Source organism: Pygocentrus nattereri, chromosome 1 (assembly GCF_015220715.1).
Source record: "Pygocentrus nattereri isolate fPygNat1 chromosome 1, fPygNat1.pri, whole genome shotgun sequence".
Taxonomy (NCBI): Eukaryota; Metazoa; Chordata; class Actinopteri; order Characiformes; family Serrasalmidae; genus Pygocentrus; species Pygocentrus nattereri.
In genome coordinates this window covers 25,863,337-25,877,760 of record NC_051211.1, presented here as the reverse complement: position 1 = coordinate 25,877,760, position 14,424 = coordinate 25,863,337, and the positions used below count along the sequence as shown (strand labels likewise).

General features: G+C 40.5%; 1 protein-coding gene across 5 annotated transcripts in view; it reads left to right on the top strand.

The window, feature by feature from the left end:
• Window positions 1–1,318: 1,318 nt before the first annotated feature.
• The window catches only part of rxrba (retinoid x receptor, beta a), a 39,957-nt gene continuing 26,851 nt past the window's right edge, over window positions 1,319–14,424 (top strand). The window contains exons 1-5 of one of the 5 annotated variants that reach the window (XM_037545347.1): window positions 1,319–1,508; window positions 2,105–2,244; window positions 2,734–2,963; window positions 9,778–9,931; window positions 14,315–14,424. The exon at window positions 14,315–14,424 is cut by the window's right edge and continues 70 nt beyond it. In XM_037545347.1, the coding sequence (XP_037401244.1) occupies window positions 2,229–2,244; window positions 2,734–2,963; window positions 9,778–9,931; window positions 14,315–14,424 (510 nt within the window). In that variant the 5' untranslated portion in view covers window positions 1,319–1,508; window positions 2,105–2,228. The other 4 variants (XM_037545382.1, XM_037545410.1, XM_017708462.2 and 1 more) reach the window with 4 other exon arrangements.

The following is a 14,424-nucleotide window of genomic DNA, read 5'->3' as shown; positions in this document are numbered from 1 at the left end:
AGTTTGGTAAAGGAAGTCATAGTGTCACTTGTAATTAATTACACAGTAATTATCATAGTGATAAAACAAATTTTAATGTCACTTTTAACTGGAAAAATATGAAAATGTTTGCCATCTTGAAGCATTTGGCTATGTGGATACACACATACACACATTTTTTAAGCTGCTTCACCCTCAGGGCTGTGGGGGGTGCGGGAGCCTGTCCCAGGTGTCATCAGGTGGAAGGCTATGTGGATTCAGTCAAAATTAATCATTTTTTTCCTATCAGGCACAAATCAGTTTCAGTTAAACACTGACATTTGACTGGATGTTTTTGGTTGGTGGACTATTCTCAGTCCAGCAGTGACACTGAGGTGTTCAAAAACTCCAGCAGCACTGCTGTGTCTGATCCACCCAGACCAGTGCAACACACTAACACGTCACTGTTACTGCAGTGTTGAGAATGATCCATCGCTCAAATAGTATCTGCTCTGTGAGGGTCCATGGGGGTCCTGACCACTGAAGAACAGGGTAAAAGGGGACTAACAAAGTATGTTACTGTAACTGTAGAATATATATATATATATATATATATATATATATATATATACACCGATCAGGCCTAACATTATGAACACCTTCTTGTTTCTATGTTTATATATGTATCCTCTTTTTATAACAATCATTTTGGTAACATGGGTGAATGGCCAAGCTTTACCCCTGCAGCCAAATCACTTTTTTGAGTAAATTGAGAAAACAGAATAACAATACTTGCCTGTCACATCGGCATTCTGCAGAAAACAATATGATGCAAATCCTTGTTTATATCACAATAAACAGAACACTCCATTTCTTATGAAAGGGGACAGGCTGCGCATAAAAAGTGGGACGCAGGTTAAAATGACTTTTTGTTCAGTGAAATAATATGAATTTTTTAAATCATTCAAAAACAGCTTGGAACATAAACAAATAACATAGTAAGTAATGGAACATTTCAGTTAATATATTTCATAGAGAGGTTCACAGTCAGTGAGATTTTGCCAGTGATATTTGAAGTGATTTTGTAGTCACTGAAATACTCCTTTTAAGTTAAAGTTTCACTTTAAGTTAAAGTAAAGATCTCTTCACATTTGATAGAAATGAAGAAAAAAGTCTCTTTATTGCTGTGAAAAGGCAGGTCGTACATTCACTGAACTTCATGGAACCTGCCTGCTTCAGTAGGGACGTTTATTCATCGTTAAACTGTCGCTACTAGAAACTTTCAACAGCCCTGCAACATGGTTGTCCAAGACTTCAGTGTTATCATTTTGTTGAATGTTTGTATATGAAATCCTGCGCTCCTCAACATAATGTCGGTCTCAAGAGCTACACATATAGGCTCACTGATTCCCTGAGTGTCAACTATAATAACCTCAACTCTGCATAACATTAATTAAGCCAGAATGGCGTAACGTAAACAGATTTAGTTTCCTCTTCAGAAAGGAAGGATTTGTCGACGTTACAAAGTAGCATACCGAGGGACCGAAGCGGTAAGAGACGGGAGCGTGGGCCTATTGAAATTTACTGTTACTTTTTTCCACCCACAGTTGCTAAATGTACTAAATAAAACAGCCGAACTTCGTGTTACTGTCGGTTTGTCGCTGCATACGCATTGAGATGAAAGCGGGAGCGCCGGACGTCCAGGTTGAGCTTTTGTTTGCTACATGATGTTTGTCCTTCGGAGTTGTTAGCGTGCTAAGCTAGCTTGGAGCCGATCAGCAAACGCGACCGTCAGAATCAGCCATGGCGCTAAGTTCACGTCTTTAAGACAGGCAGGTGTAGTTTTAAAACTAGCGCAGGGATTTAATTTACAATGAATTCTGGTGACGCGCTGTTTTGCAGAATACGGAAAGCAGCAGGTTAGCTTCCCCTGCACTAGTTGGCTAACGACGTAGGCAGGGAACCCTTTCGCAGCAGGTCGACTAGCTGGATAGACTAGTTGGCCCATGCTAGCTTGTTGGCTGCTGTTCTGGTGTGAACAGTAAGTTAAACAGCGAAACACGGAGCATTCTGATAAATGCTGAAATAACGTCACGTTGCAGGGCACAGTAACCGGCTTCGTCCGCTTTTGTTCCGTGTCCTGCAGATAGGGATAAGTTGGGTTGTTGAGCAGGGGCTCGGGCCTCAGTCCGCGGGCTTGAGTTGAGCAACCTTCCGGGATCCGACGCGACTCATTGTGCCTGTACACAGACGCAAGCTGGACGTTCGTCATGGGCGACAGCAGAGGTGAGATACTCTTCTAATTTGTATTTTTAAGAGAATCCTGTTATTATATGTTTATACATTGCGCTTTAAACTTCCCCTCAAAGGGTTCTATTTTTGCAGTTCAACCAAAAAAACTATGAACAATATTGTGACTTAACCGTGGATGTTTAGTAACGTGGTATGAACTGTTTTTGTTGCACCCAGGTGTATAGTTTTAGTAATTGCTGGGTGGCTTGCTTTCTTGTAGCCTGTGGCATTAAAAAAAAGTAGTATTGTGCCAAGGCTGTATGAATGCAACATCAGTTTGGATTTATACAAGGTAACACTTTGGCATGAATAATCTTTTAGCATTTAAAATGTATTTCAGATGAAAGTGAAAAAGTTGTATTTCTCAAAACTGTTTTCAAATGCATCACACTTGTATGTTGTATTTAGCTTTCTGTGAAAACAGAATGGTCTTTTGTCATGTTTGAAAATAATAATAATCCATTAAATTACATTTTTCCCAAGATTCTCGCAGCCCAGACAGCTCCTCTGTATCATCACCACCTTCAGGCCAGCGCTCACCCTCACTGGCTTCTTCAGCAGCTGCCATGACCTCATTGCCTCCTATTACCTCAGCAGTCAACAGTCCCATTAGTAGTATAGGATCACCATTCTCTGTCATCAGTTCTTCACTGGGCTCCCCATGCCTACCTGGGACACCCTCCGTGGGCTATGGCCCCATCAGCAGTCCCCAAGTAAGTCCGCAGGTGCATAGGTTTATAATAATTTATGTGTTGCCTGGTACTTCACAATTTAATGTGATTTATTTTTTATGGTGAGACTTTGATGCTAATATGATTTGATATGTTTATACGTTACTTTTTTCTGTGTTTATTAAAGCATAGATGTAGACTTGACAGGTTTGGCACCATTAAAAGACGCACTGGTGAGTTCTCTGTTAGTGCGGTCCTTTAGAGTAAGTGAGAATGTTGCCGTCCTAACTCTGGTTTGCACTAAATATGCAGACTGAGATTCCCTGAGTAGGTTGATTTTTGGTTCACTTCAAAATAAGCTCTGGTGCGGTTTGTTTGGTGTGAGTGCAATTTGGATGAAAGGTGTTTAAATGGACTAAAGACAAAATGAACCATCAATTCCTCCCTCCATAACCACTTCGGCATGTAGAAAAATCCAAGTCTGTCATATTACTTTGGCTTGTGCATGTGTCTAATCATCTGTTCATAAGTTCTGAATCAGTAATTATAGAACAGATGATTTTGGTTTTAAAACGAGGCTCGGGCATCGTTATAAAATATAAAATGCTACACGTTTGATTCCACACATACATTGTATTATGTAAAAAGGCATTAAAGTTTCTCTTTGCACCGTGCAAAACCATAATAATGCAGTGAGTCTTGAGGACATAAATAAAACGAACAAGTCCAGATAGAACAAAACCAGCATGATTCAGAAAGTTCAGTGGACATTTTCACAGTTACTGTATATCATGAAATCTGCCCAATCAGTTGTGGCCATATATTGTTAGGGCTTTTGTTTAGATCTTTTGGATCAGTTTGAAATATATTTGTTTACATCTTTTGGGTCAGTGTGAAATATATAGTGCAGAGGTGCTCAAACCCGGTCCTGGAGATGTAGCTCACTGGAGAATTCTGATCCAACACACCTAGCTCTAAAGTTGAAATGCCGTTGAGCTACACTTAGTGGGGTGCTAGATCTACAGGAGCAGGTTTAGCACCGTATTAGTGTAAACACTAAGCAAACCAGAACTGAAATGCAACAGTTTTCTGTTTTGGTCCAGACCGAGTGAACCAAATAAAACATATCCTTACTGCTGCTGTTATGCTGTTACACATAGGTGGAGGAAGGGCTTACATGAATTGAATCTGTTAAGTAAGGTGTTCATGTGAACATGATTGCAGTTGAATATAATGGGTATATCTGTATGTGAATAAGGTAACCTTGCGTTGTACATAATGCCAAACATTAATGATATAGCATGATGTAAGATGGCATGCAGTACAACAAAATTTGTTGCATGCTGACACAACAAGGGGTCAGTGTCTTATTGGCATCTGGCAGCAGGAAGGGGCTACTCTGCATCTGGAAATGACACGTATGAGCAGGTGCCACATCGATAACTGTAAATAAGTGACACTGGCAGTCCATGCCACTCGTTTAGTGATGGCTGATGGTGGCATGTTCCATGCAGCAATGAGGTGTGCCACTCAAAACGATAACGAGAAAATCTGTGAGTAGACCAGTGACTCTGGGCTATGGTCATTTGGCTAGCAGCACTTCATAACTCCCACATTGGTCATCAGAGTATGAAAAAAGAAAGAAGTGTGGATTTGAAGACTTCATAGGGATTTTGTTGGTTCGTTGGCTTTACTGTTTGGTAAATGATTCTAAGCAAGTCAAACCACTTAGCAAAACACTATACCTCAATAGCAGTAAGTAAACGTTAAAACCCATTTCCAAAAAAGGTGGGACAGTATCTTAAATGTAAATAAAAACAGACAGCATGATCTGCAAATCATTTTTGAGTTGTATTCAGAAGCAGCACAAAAATTCAAATTATAATGCTTCAACTAATTAATTTGTGTTTTTGTATATATGAACTTGCATACGTTTTATGTCTACAACATCTCTTAAAAAATTGGGATGGGCATGTTTTAGTATAGATTTCTCTGGATTCTCTGTTTAGCACTGTGTTTGTAATTTTTTGGCACCAATTTTCAAGGCACCAGTAGTTATGAAAGTCGAAAATTTTTCCTTTCATGATATAACACTTCAGCTACTCAACAGTCTGGGTCTCTTATATATTGTGCTTCATATTGTGCAACATTTTAAAAATAAGAGACAGGTCTGGACTTCAGGCAGGTCAGTCTAGCACCTGCACTCTCTTCCTATGAAGGCATGCTGTTGTAAAACATGCACAGTGTGGCGTGGCATAATCTTGCTGCAACAAGCAGGGACGTTCCTAAAAAAGGGACATTGTCTAGATAGTAGGATATGTTATACCAAAATGCATCTGTACCCCTCGGTATTAATGGTGCCTTTATGGTTGTGCAAGTTACCCACTCCATGATGGACATAGGCTTACCATTGATAACAACCAGGAAGGTCTTTTTACTTATTTGGCTGTTTCCAAAAACAATTTGAAAGGTGGCCTTGACAGACCACAGCACATGTATCCACTTTGCATCAGTCCATCTTAAATGAGCTTTAGCCCAGGGAAGTTGATGGCATTTTTGGATATTGTTTAAATATGGTAGAGATGGGACCGATCTGATCCTATATCAGTATCGGAACCGTTATCGACTTAATTCACTCATTGGATATTGGAAGAACAGGGCTGCGATTAACTTACTAATGTGTGCAGAGCCAGTGGGAACAACCCAAAGGCTTTACAGGGATTACAGAGGAGATGCTACATTTCATTATATTTGATGACCATCCACTATCTGTAGTGGAAAATGTTGGATTTTGCAGTCTGTTGGAGCACTTGGAGTCCAGGTATAATCTGACATCCCCACAATAAATTTCAGAGACAGCTATACCTGAACTGTACAACTGAATGTCATCACAATTAGCAGCGCAGTTAGATGTTAAAGCTATGAGCTTCACAACTGATATTTGGACCTCAGATGTAAGCCTAATGTCTCTCATAAATCTCACTGTACACTGGGTGAACTCAAACAGATGAACTCAAAACATGCCCTACAGAATGTGGGGTGTTTATATTCTTTTTAGAGGCATGTCTGTTTTTTTTAATGATGTGCAGTCTGAGGAATTGAACGTCAATCAATATTTGGCAGGGCACACAGAGATTTCTCTGGATTTTCTGAATCCTTTAATGATATTCTGTATTGCAGATGGTGAAATGCCACAATTCTTTGCAAATGCTTTGGCTGTAAAGAACACATGAGCATGTATTTACAAAAAATGATGAAGTTTGGAAAGGTAAACACCAAGTATCTTGTCTTTTGTTTGAGTAAAAATCAAAGGAAATTTACAAATCACTGCTGCTGGTTTCATTTGCATTTTATTTACTGTCCTAACTTTTTTGTAATTATATTTGTAGACTACTTGCAGGCTTCTGTTGTTACACAGAGTTTATGAAAATGCAGCTCGTGTTACAGCCATTCTTAACAATTGTTGAATGAATAGGGACATTATTCATGCTAAATCTAAACATTGCAAGTTTATCAGCGCATTTATTAAATAACGCATCAGAAATTGAGGCTTGTTTTCTTGTTTTTATTGATATTTTTTCTTTTTTTTTTTTTTTTTAATAATTAGTGATCTATCATTGGTATATGCCTCTCTGGAGTAGCACCAGCCATTGCCTGACATCAGTGAGTTCAAGAGTGGTGCTAGCCAAATGTCAGTTACCCCAGTTGTTTACTTGAAACTGATATGACTCTACTTTATATAGTTCTATCACCTAAAGCTCTTATATATTACTGTCACCCACTGTTCAAGAGGTGTGGTGGATGTTTAGTTATAGCTACCTGGGTAATGTTATTTAATTGTGAATGTTATTGCTAAATTGGACCAAACTCAGTCATAGGATGCTGAATTGAGTCGCAAAATCTTTTTTTTTTTTTTTTTTTTTTTTTGTGTTGCTGGAATGTACTTTGTGACAAGACATTTCTCAACCAGCATGCTACATTACTGCGCAAAGTAAAAAGTGACTTGTGTAACCTTACCTATAGATTTTTAATTTTGTGAACTTTTTTTTATCAGTGCTATTATTCAAAGCAAAACCATTTTTTCAAAATATTATGAAGACTGTGTGTTTGGGCACAGCTGTGAATTAGTGAATGGCTGGTGCTGCTCCTGAGAGGCAGAAGTTGATGGCTGTCGAAGGCTAGTACCCCTCCTGAAAAGCAGACACTGATGGCTCTCACTTAGAAGTAAGTGGCTGGTGCCACTGGAAATTGGCTAGTGCCACTTTAGGCAGATGCTGATGACTGTGGTTCCCAGATGCCGATGAGGGGTTAATAATAATTTTTTTAATAAATAACAGCAACGAAGGCCAATGTTTATTGTTGTTTAATAAATGCATAAATAAATGCTCTTTACAATGTTTAGATTTAGCTAATTAGTATGAGTATGTCTTTAACTCTCTATCTGTATTCAAATTAGTATTACTGTTATTTGAAGCATAGCCTTTGGCTGAAGTGTTAGGAGTTATGATGTGCTGCTAGGTAGCGTAGCCGAATGCCGGGTGCCCAGAGTTACTGGTCTACTCACAGTTGTTATTTGTGCCTGTTTTAAGTCGCACTCTCTGTTTCTGCAGGGCATGTGCCAATGTCAAGCAGCACTAATCGAGAGGCAGTAAAAAGTGTTACTCAGTAACAGTTATTGATGGCAGGTACCATTCTTGAGGGGGCACATGATGATTCGTGCCATTTCCGTATATTGGAGTGGCCACTTTCTGCTGCTCGATGCCTTTGATGGACAGAACCCCCTCTCTGCTTATTGGCAAGTGACAATGGTTGGTTATCACACAATAAGCTAGCATATTAAGACACACTTATTATTTTATTTATTTTTTTGGTTTAAAAAATTATCACAACAAAATGGATCCTTTCTCCAAAATAAGCTTGTTACAGAGGTCTTTCCACACTTCGCAGTGTTCTCTGTTAATTTTGCCAACTTTTTTTTTACACATTCAGTTAAAGAGTCCACATTCTGAATGTAGGGATTTGTCTCCTTCCAATACATACAAATCTGTCACCTTGCTGTGACAGTTCCCACTCTCATAAGAGAAAATTCCATCTTATTAATTTAGGGAATTTTAGTTTTGTCTACTAGAAGACATAATCTTGATGAAACTGAAGGACCATATCCCATTTAAACACATTTTCCAAAAAAGCGAATCCTTTTAAATCCTCATACTGCATGAAAACATGTACCAGTTTCTTGTTCACACTTTCAGCGCAAATTATCCTTCAGCACTCACATTCTGTGAAATTGTGTCGGAGTAAAATATGTGTTGCACATTATGTTGAATTAGTTTGCCCCATGCATCTCTTATTTGTCTCCCATTATTAGACAGAACTCTACCCTATGTGTCTCCATTGAAAACACATTCAAGATTTGCCATATTAGTCTTATATTTAACAGGTCCTTTTGCAGATTCTGGAACACTTTCCATAAAATATGGATGCCTTCTGGATGGGGGATTGTAGCGCAAGATATTCTGTTATAACATTTGTTTCTTTTTTGAGACAAGTCATTGCTTTTAGACAATTTCTGATTGGAGAGATGTCCAAAAATGACCCCTGCTGACAAAAAGCTCTTAATAGAATTTGTACCACTCAGTAGTGTTTGTGCAACAGTTCTGTTTACATGGCCCAACAAAACAAAAGATGATTTTATAGTTTAATAGTGGTATTTTCAAATCACACTGGCAATAGCGCAGGTGTGGTAATAGGTTACCAAAATGTGTTTGCAGGGAGAAGTTATAAACAATGCACAAAACTTAGGGCGTTCATCCAAATGAATTCTTGCCTCTTTTGCTTTGCATATTTTCTGTGTAAGAAACTTTCATAATGGTGTGGAAATTATGCCTGTTTTTGGCCTCAGTGTGGCATAGTACTGACAAAGAGGGCTTACATTGTAGGACTGAGCAGTGTAACAGCAATAATTTGCACTGGATTATTTTAAAATGATTATGGTATTTACAAATTACATGTTAAATTTCTATTCCACTTATAAACAACAAATAAATATATTCCACCTATTTATAGTGTAAATTGGTAATGTGGGAGCTGATCGAATGAAGGTGGAAAAATCTGAGCCAAAAAAAAAAAAAAAATGATAGTGGCTCAGTGACTGTTCAGAGCTACACACGCCGCAGGACATGGTCAATTTTGGCTTTCACTCTACTACTAGTCACTACACCCCTATAGAATGTTTTGGTGGGTTTAGTGTTTTTTCCTTGTCATTTAATTTGCAGTTTTATCTTTATCCCAAACTTGTTGATGACTTCACTGTTTGTGTGCAGCTGTTGAACCCTGCACCTCACAAAGTGTTCACAGTTAATCTCTGCACAGTTTGCATAGCTTCAGTAAGTCAAACATCTATGAGCATACTTGTTTAGGTTGCATTAAGGCATAGTTTGCTCTGTGTTTGCCCTCGTATATACATCTGGCCCTCTCTTCTGTAGTCTTTAGCACTTACAGTGGGTTGAGGTCAACTACATGTTGCCAGTTGCAGAGTTTCAACATTTCAAAAGTGAAGGAAATTTAAAGATTTTACATTGGTAAAACCTTTTGTTTGTTGAATTATGTAATTTATTTCCATTATTATCATACCTTTATGCTATTTCATATTTTGCTGTAATGGTTTTTCCACTGTGTGGGTGCAATGCCTCTACCTTTTTCTCAAAATATTTGCTGTGTTCTAGGCTTTTTGGATATTTTTAACAGTTATGTTGATGGGAACTCTGAAAAGTAAGAGAGCACCAGAATAATACACCTTGGTTTTAGTTGTGGAAGCCAAATGAATAAAAATGGTTCTCCTTTGTCTTCTCTCCAGATCAATTCCACTGTGTCAATGTCTGGTCTACATGCTGTTAGCAGTTCAGATGATGTAAAGCCACCGTATGGCCTGAAGCAACTTTCGAGCCACAGTCCTGGACCCACGCTTTCTCAGAAACGCCTCTGTGCAATTTGTGGTGACCGCTCCTCTGGTACTGACCGAAAACATAATAGATGAGTGTGAAATAAAGATGAGGACACTGACCAAATTGATATAGTACAGTTAAAGAGAGATGCTGAAAGTAGTTATGGGCAATTTGAAATTTTAGCATATTTGTGTGTGTGTGTGTGTGTGTGTGTGTGTGTGTACACCAACCAGCAACTTTATTAAAACCACCTCCTTGTTTCTGCACTTGTCCATTTTATCAGCTCCCCATTCTTTGTAGTTCTACAACTGTAGTCCATCAGTTTCTCTGCCTACTTTGTTAGTCCCCTTTTACCCTGTTCTGCAATGATCAGGGACCCCACAGGACCACCTTGGAACAGGTATTAATTGGGTAGTGGATCATTGTCAGTACTGCAGTGACGATGACATGGTGGTAGCGTGTTTGTGTGTGTTACGCTGGACAAAATGAGTCATTGTCTCTAATTTTACCTTTGCAAGGTGGTACAAGATTCAAGAGTTTTATTGTTAAATGCACAGCAAAAACAGGCATTTACACCGTACAATGAAATTCTTACTTTGCTGTTCCTCCATTCACCAAATATAATCATAATGTAATCTTAGAATGAAAAAATAGAAAAATAGAAAAAAAAGAAAATATTAGAATGACACTAAAAACAATAATAAACTAATAGTAAAAAGTACAGTGTGTGCAAAGTTGAAAGAAAATTAAATTTACATTTGTGTATGTGCAAGTATGTAGAGCAGCGGTTCATAAAGTGCATGTTGCAAGTAACAGATGTAAACAGTAGTGTTCTGTGCTAGTAATAGATGTGAACAGTAGTGTTCTGACAGCAGCAGTACGATGTATGCAAGTTGCAGTTATTGCGTGCAAGGTCGGCCAAAAGTTAAACCAGTTCAGAGTGGGGGGGTTAGTGAGTGAGGTATTTGCAAGCCTGATGGCCTGTGAAAAGAAACTCTTAGTCAGTCTTGTAGCTTTGTAGTCCTGGACACACCTATAGCATCTGCCTGAAAGTTGGAGTGTGAAGAGTCTGTGCTGGGGGTGTGTACTGTCCCTGACGATGATGTGGGCCCTCCTGATGACCCTGGTGTGATAAGTGTCCTGTAGTGAGGGGAAATTTTCTCAGTCTTCTCAGAAAGTACAGTCGCTGCTGGGACTTCCTGATGAGGTGTGTGTTGTGAGACCAGGTGAGATCTTCACTGATGTGGATTCTGAGGAATTTGAAGGTTTTCACCCTCTCCACCTCTGTCTTACCTATGTACAGGGGTGTGTGCAGCTTCCACTTCCTCCTTGGATCAACATTCATTTCCTTGGTCTTGTCTGCATTCAAGGAAAGATTGTTGTCATAACACCAGGCCACCAGCCACCTCCTTCCTGTATGCTGTCTCATCCCCACCAGTGATAAGTCCAATGACTTTAGTATGTTCAACAAACTTCATGATGCTTTTGTTGTTCTGGGAGGCCACGCAGTCATAGTTGAAGAGTGTATACAGAGGCAGGCTCAGCACACGGCCCTGGGGAACGCCTGTGCTCACTGTTCTTGTGCTGAATGTGCGGCTGCCGACTTTAACTAACTAGGGTCTGTCTGTTAGAAAGTCCAGCACCCAGTTGCAGAGGGCAGGTGTCAGTCTGAGGGTGAGAAGCTTTTCTGAGAATTTATATGGGATGACCGTGTTAAATGCTGAGCTGTTGACTGTGTCGTCTATAGACCGGGTCCGACGTTATGCAAACTGGAGAGGATCTATAGTGTTCAAAATGGTCTCCTGGATATGAGTCATGGTGGTGGTCTTGAAGCAGGATGGCACAATAGCTTGCGCAAGGGACAGATTGAATATGTCCACAAACACATCAGCCAGTTCTGATGAGCAAACCCTGAGTGCATTCCCGGGGATGTTGTCTGGGCCGGCTGCTCTCCGTTGGTTTGTTGTCTTCAAGGTCCTGCACAATCCACTGATGTCACAGTGAGCGATGTGTTCTGTGTGCTCTCCTTGGCCATAGCGTCTCTCAGTCAGCCAGGGTTGAGGGCCTGGAAGCGAGCATGGAACTTATTCAGTTCATCAGGTAGTGTAGTGTGGCTGATTGTGACCACCCTGCTCGTCTGTTGGTAGTTGATGTGCTGCAGTCCTTGCCACGTGTACTGTGAGTTCGCTGAGGTGTAGTAACCCTCCAGCTTCAGCCTGTACTGTCTCTTTTCCTCTCTGGTAGATCTACAGAGATCATATCTGGGCCTTTTTGTAGTCTTCAGCATTGCCTGAAAGAAATGCAGCATGGCAAGCATACAGCATCGGCCGAACTTCAGTTTAATCAAGGTTTCTGGTTGGGGTATTTTCTGCAGCGCTTTGTAGGAACAATGCAGCTGCTGTAGCCCGTTAACCCAGAAGCAAAGTCCTCAAGATCAACAGTACAGTTCTCTCTCCCAGCAGTAGTTCTGAACACATCCCAGTCTGTACTGTCAAAGCAGTCCTGAAGCACTAAATCAGTTTCTTCATTCCACACTTTGAACATTTTACTTAGTGGAAGTGCTTGTATGAGGAGTGGTCTGTATGCTGGGTAGAGGAACAAGGAGATGTGGTCACACCTTCGGAAGTGTGGCTGAGGCACAGCCCCGTAGGCCTCCCTCACGGAAAGCTCACGTGCTGATGTGGGGAGGACAGTCCTCAGGTTGCAGTGGTTGAAGTCACCAGCAAAAATGACCATGGCGTCCAGGTGCGTGGTCTCATGTTTACTAATGGCGTCATGCAGCAGCCCTAGTGCCATGGCGGGATGTAAACAGCCAGAATAAACACAGTGCTGAACTCTCTAGGCAGATAGAAGGATCAGCACTTCACCATCAGCAGTTTTAAGTCAGTTTTTTTTTTTACAGTCTTTACATCGGAATACCACTTATTGTTCACGTAGATGCAGACACTGCCCCCTTTGTTCTTCCCAGACGCTGGCGTGCAGTCCCCGTGGTGGACGGAGTGCATTTCTAACTGGATCACTGAGTCTGGTGTACTGTCCGAGAGCCAGGTTTCCGTGTGAATAAGAGCACAGTGCACTCTGATCTCATGCTGAGTTGTTATTCTGGTTCTCAGCTCATCCATTTCGAGGGAGTGAACATTAGCTAGCAACAGGATAGGGAGCAGTGGCCGCTTAGCCCTAGCCTTTAGCCTAGCAAATGTAGGTGTGTCTAATAGAGTGGACAGTGAGTGGACACAGTGTTTAAAAACTCCAGCAGCACTGTTGTGTGTGATCCACTCATACCAGTGGATCACATTCCATCACGACATAAGTGTCAGTGAAGCACAAGAGCTGTGCATTGGGAACTTTGTGTTTACATGGCCAGGCAATTGCACGCAAGCCTAAGATCGCTGCGCGCAGTGCTAAGTATCTGCAGTCTGCCATGTGAAGCAAGCGGTCACTGGACAATTGAGCAGTGTAAACTAATTCTTTGGAGTGGTGAATAATTTTTCCGTATCTGGCAGATGCCAGGAGACTACTTCTTACACATACGCTAAAGGGCACTTGGTAGATGCTCTTATCCTGAGCGACTTACAATTTGACACAGGTAGGCCAAGGTGGTGTTAGGAGTCTTGCCCAAGGACTCTTATTGGAATAGTGTAGGGTGCTTGCCCTGGTGGGGAATTGAGCCCTAATCTACAGCGTATAAGCCAGAGGTGTTATCCACTATGTCCATATACTTTTGGATGTATGTGGCTGCTAGTGTTTTCACCCTTAGTGTATACAGTGTGGCAACATAACTTGCGTCTTATTGTTTGATGCTTATGATTTAAAAACTTTCAATACAAAATCCCTCACAGCACGACGACCAGGACCTTTCTGTGTGGAGTTTCATGTAGGTACTCTCGTTTCCAGTTCAAAGACATGCAGTCAGACCAATTGGACATGCTAAATTGTCCCTAGGTGTGGATGTGTGTGTGAATGTATGTGTCAGTGTGTCTGCCCTGTGATAGACTGGCAGCCTGTCTGGGTGTATCTTTCTGCCTTCTGCCCAACACTACTAGGATGCGCTCCAGCACCTCCCCACAGCCTAGAGGGATTAACGTGAACCCTACCTTTCTCTTTAACCTCTGGCCCGTTTTGAACTTTTTCACTTGTACATCATTGCTTTATTTAAAACTCTACAACTAGTCTACACAATTTAGATTTGCTATAGCTAACAAAGGCAACAGGTTTATATGCATTTTGCTGAGTAGAGTACAGAAGATTTAAATGAAGCCTGTTTGACAACATAAACTAAAAATGGTCTTTTACTTTTATAGACTTTGTAAGAATAGATAATAAGTCAAAAGAAAATAAGCAAGCATAACCTATGATTTCCCTGCAGACCAAAATACAGATTTTGTTTTGAACCTTTCTTTTTTTTTTTGCCTACTTTTCCTTACTTTTTTCATTCTCTTAATTTCTTAGGTAAGCACTATGGTGTGTACAGCTGTGAGGGATGTAAGGGCTTTTTTAAGCGCACTGTGAGAAAGGACTTGAGCTACACTTGCAGAGATAACAAGGACTGTATGGTTGAC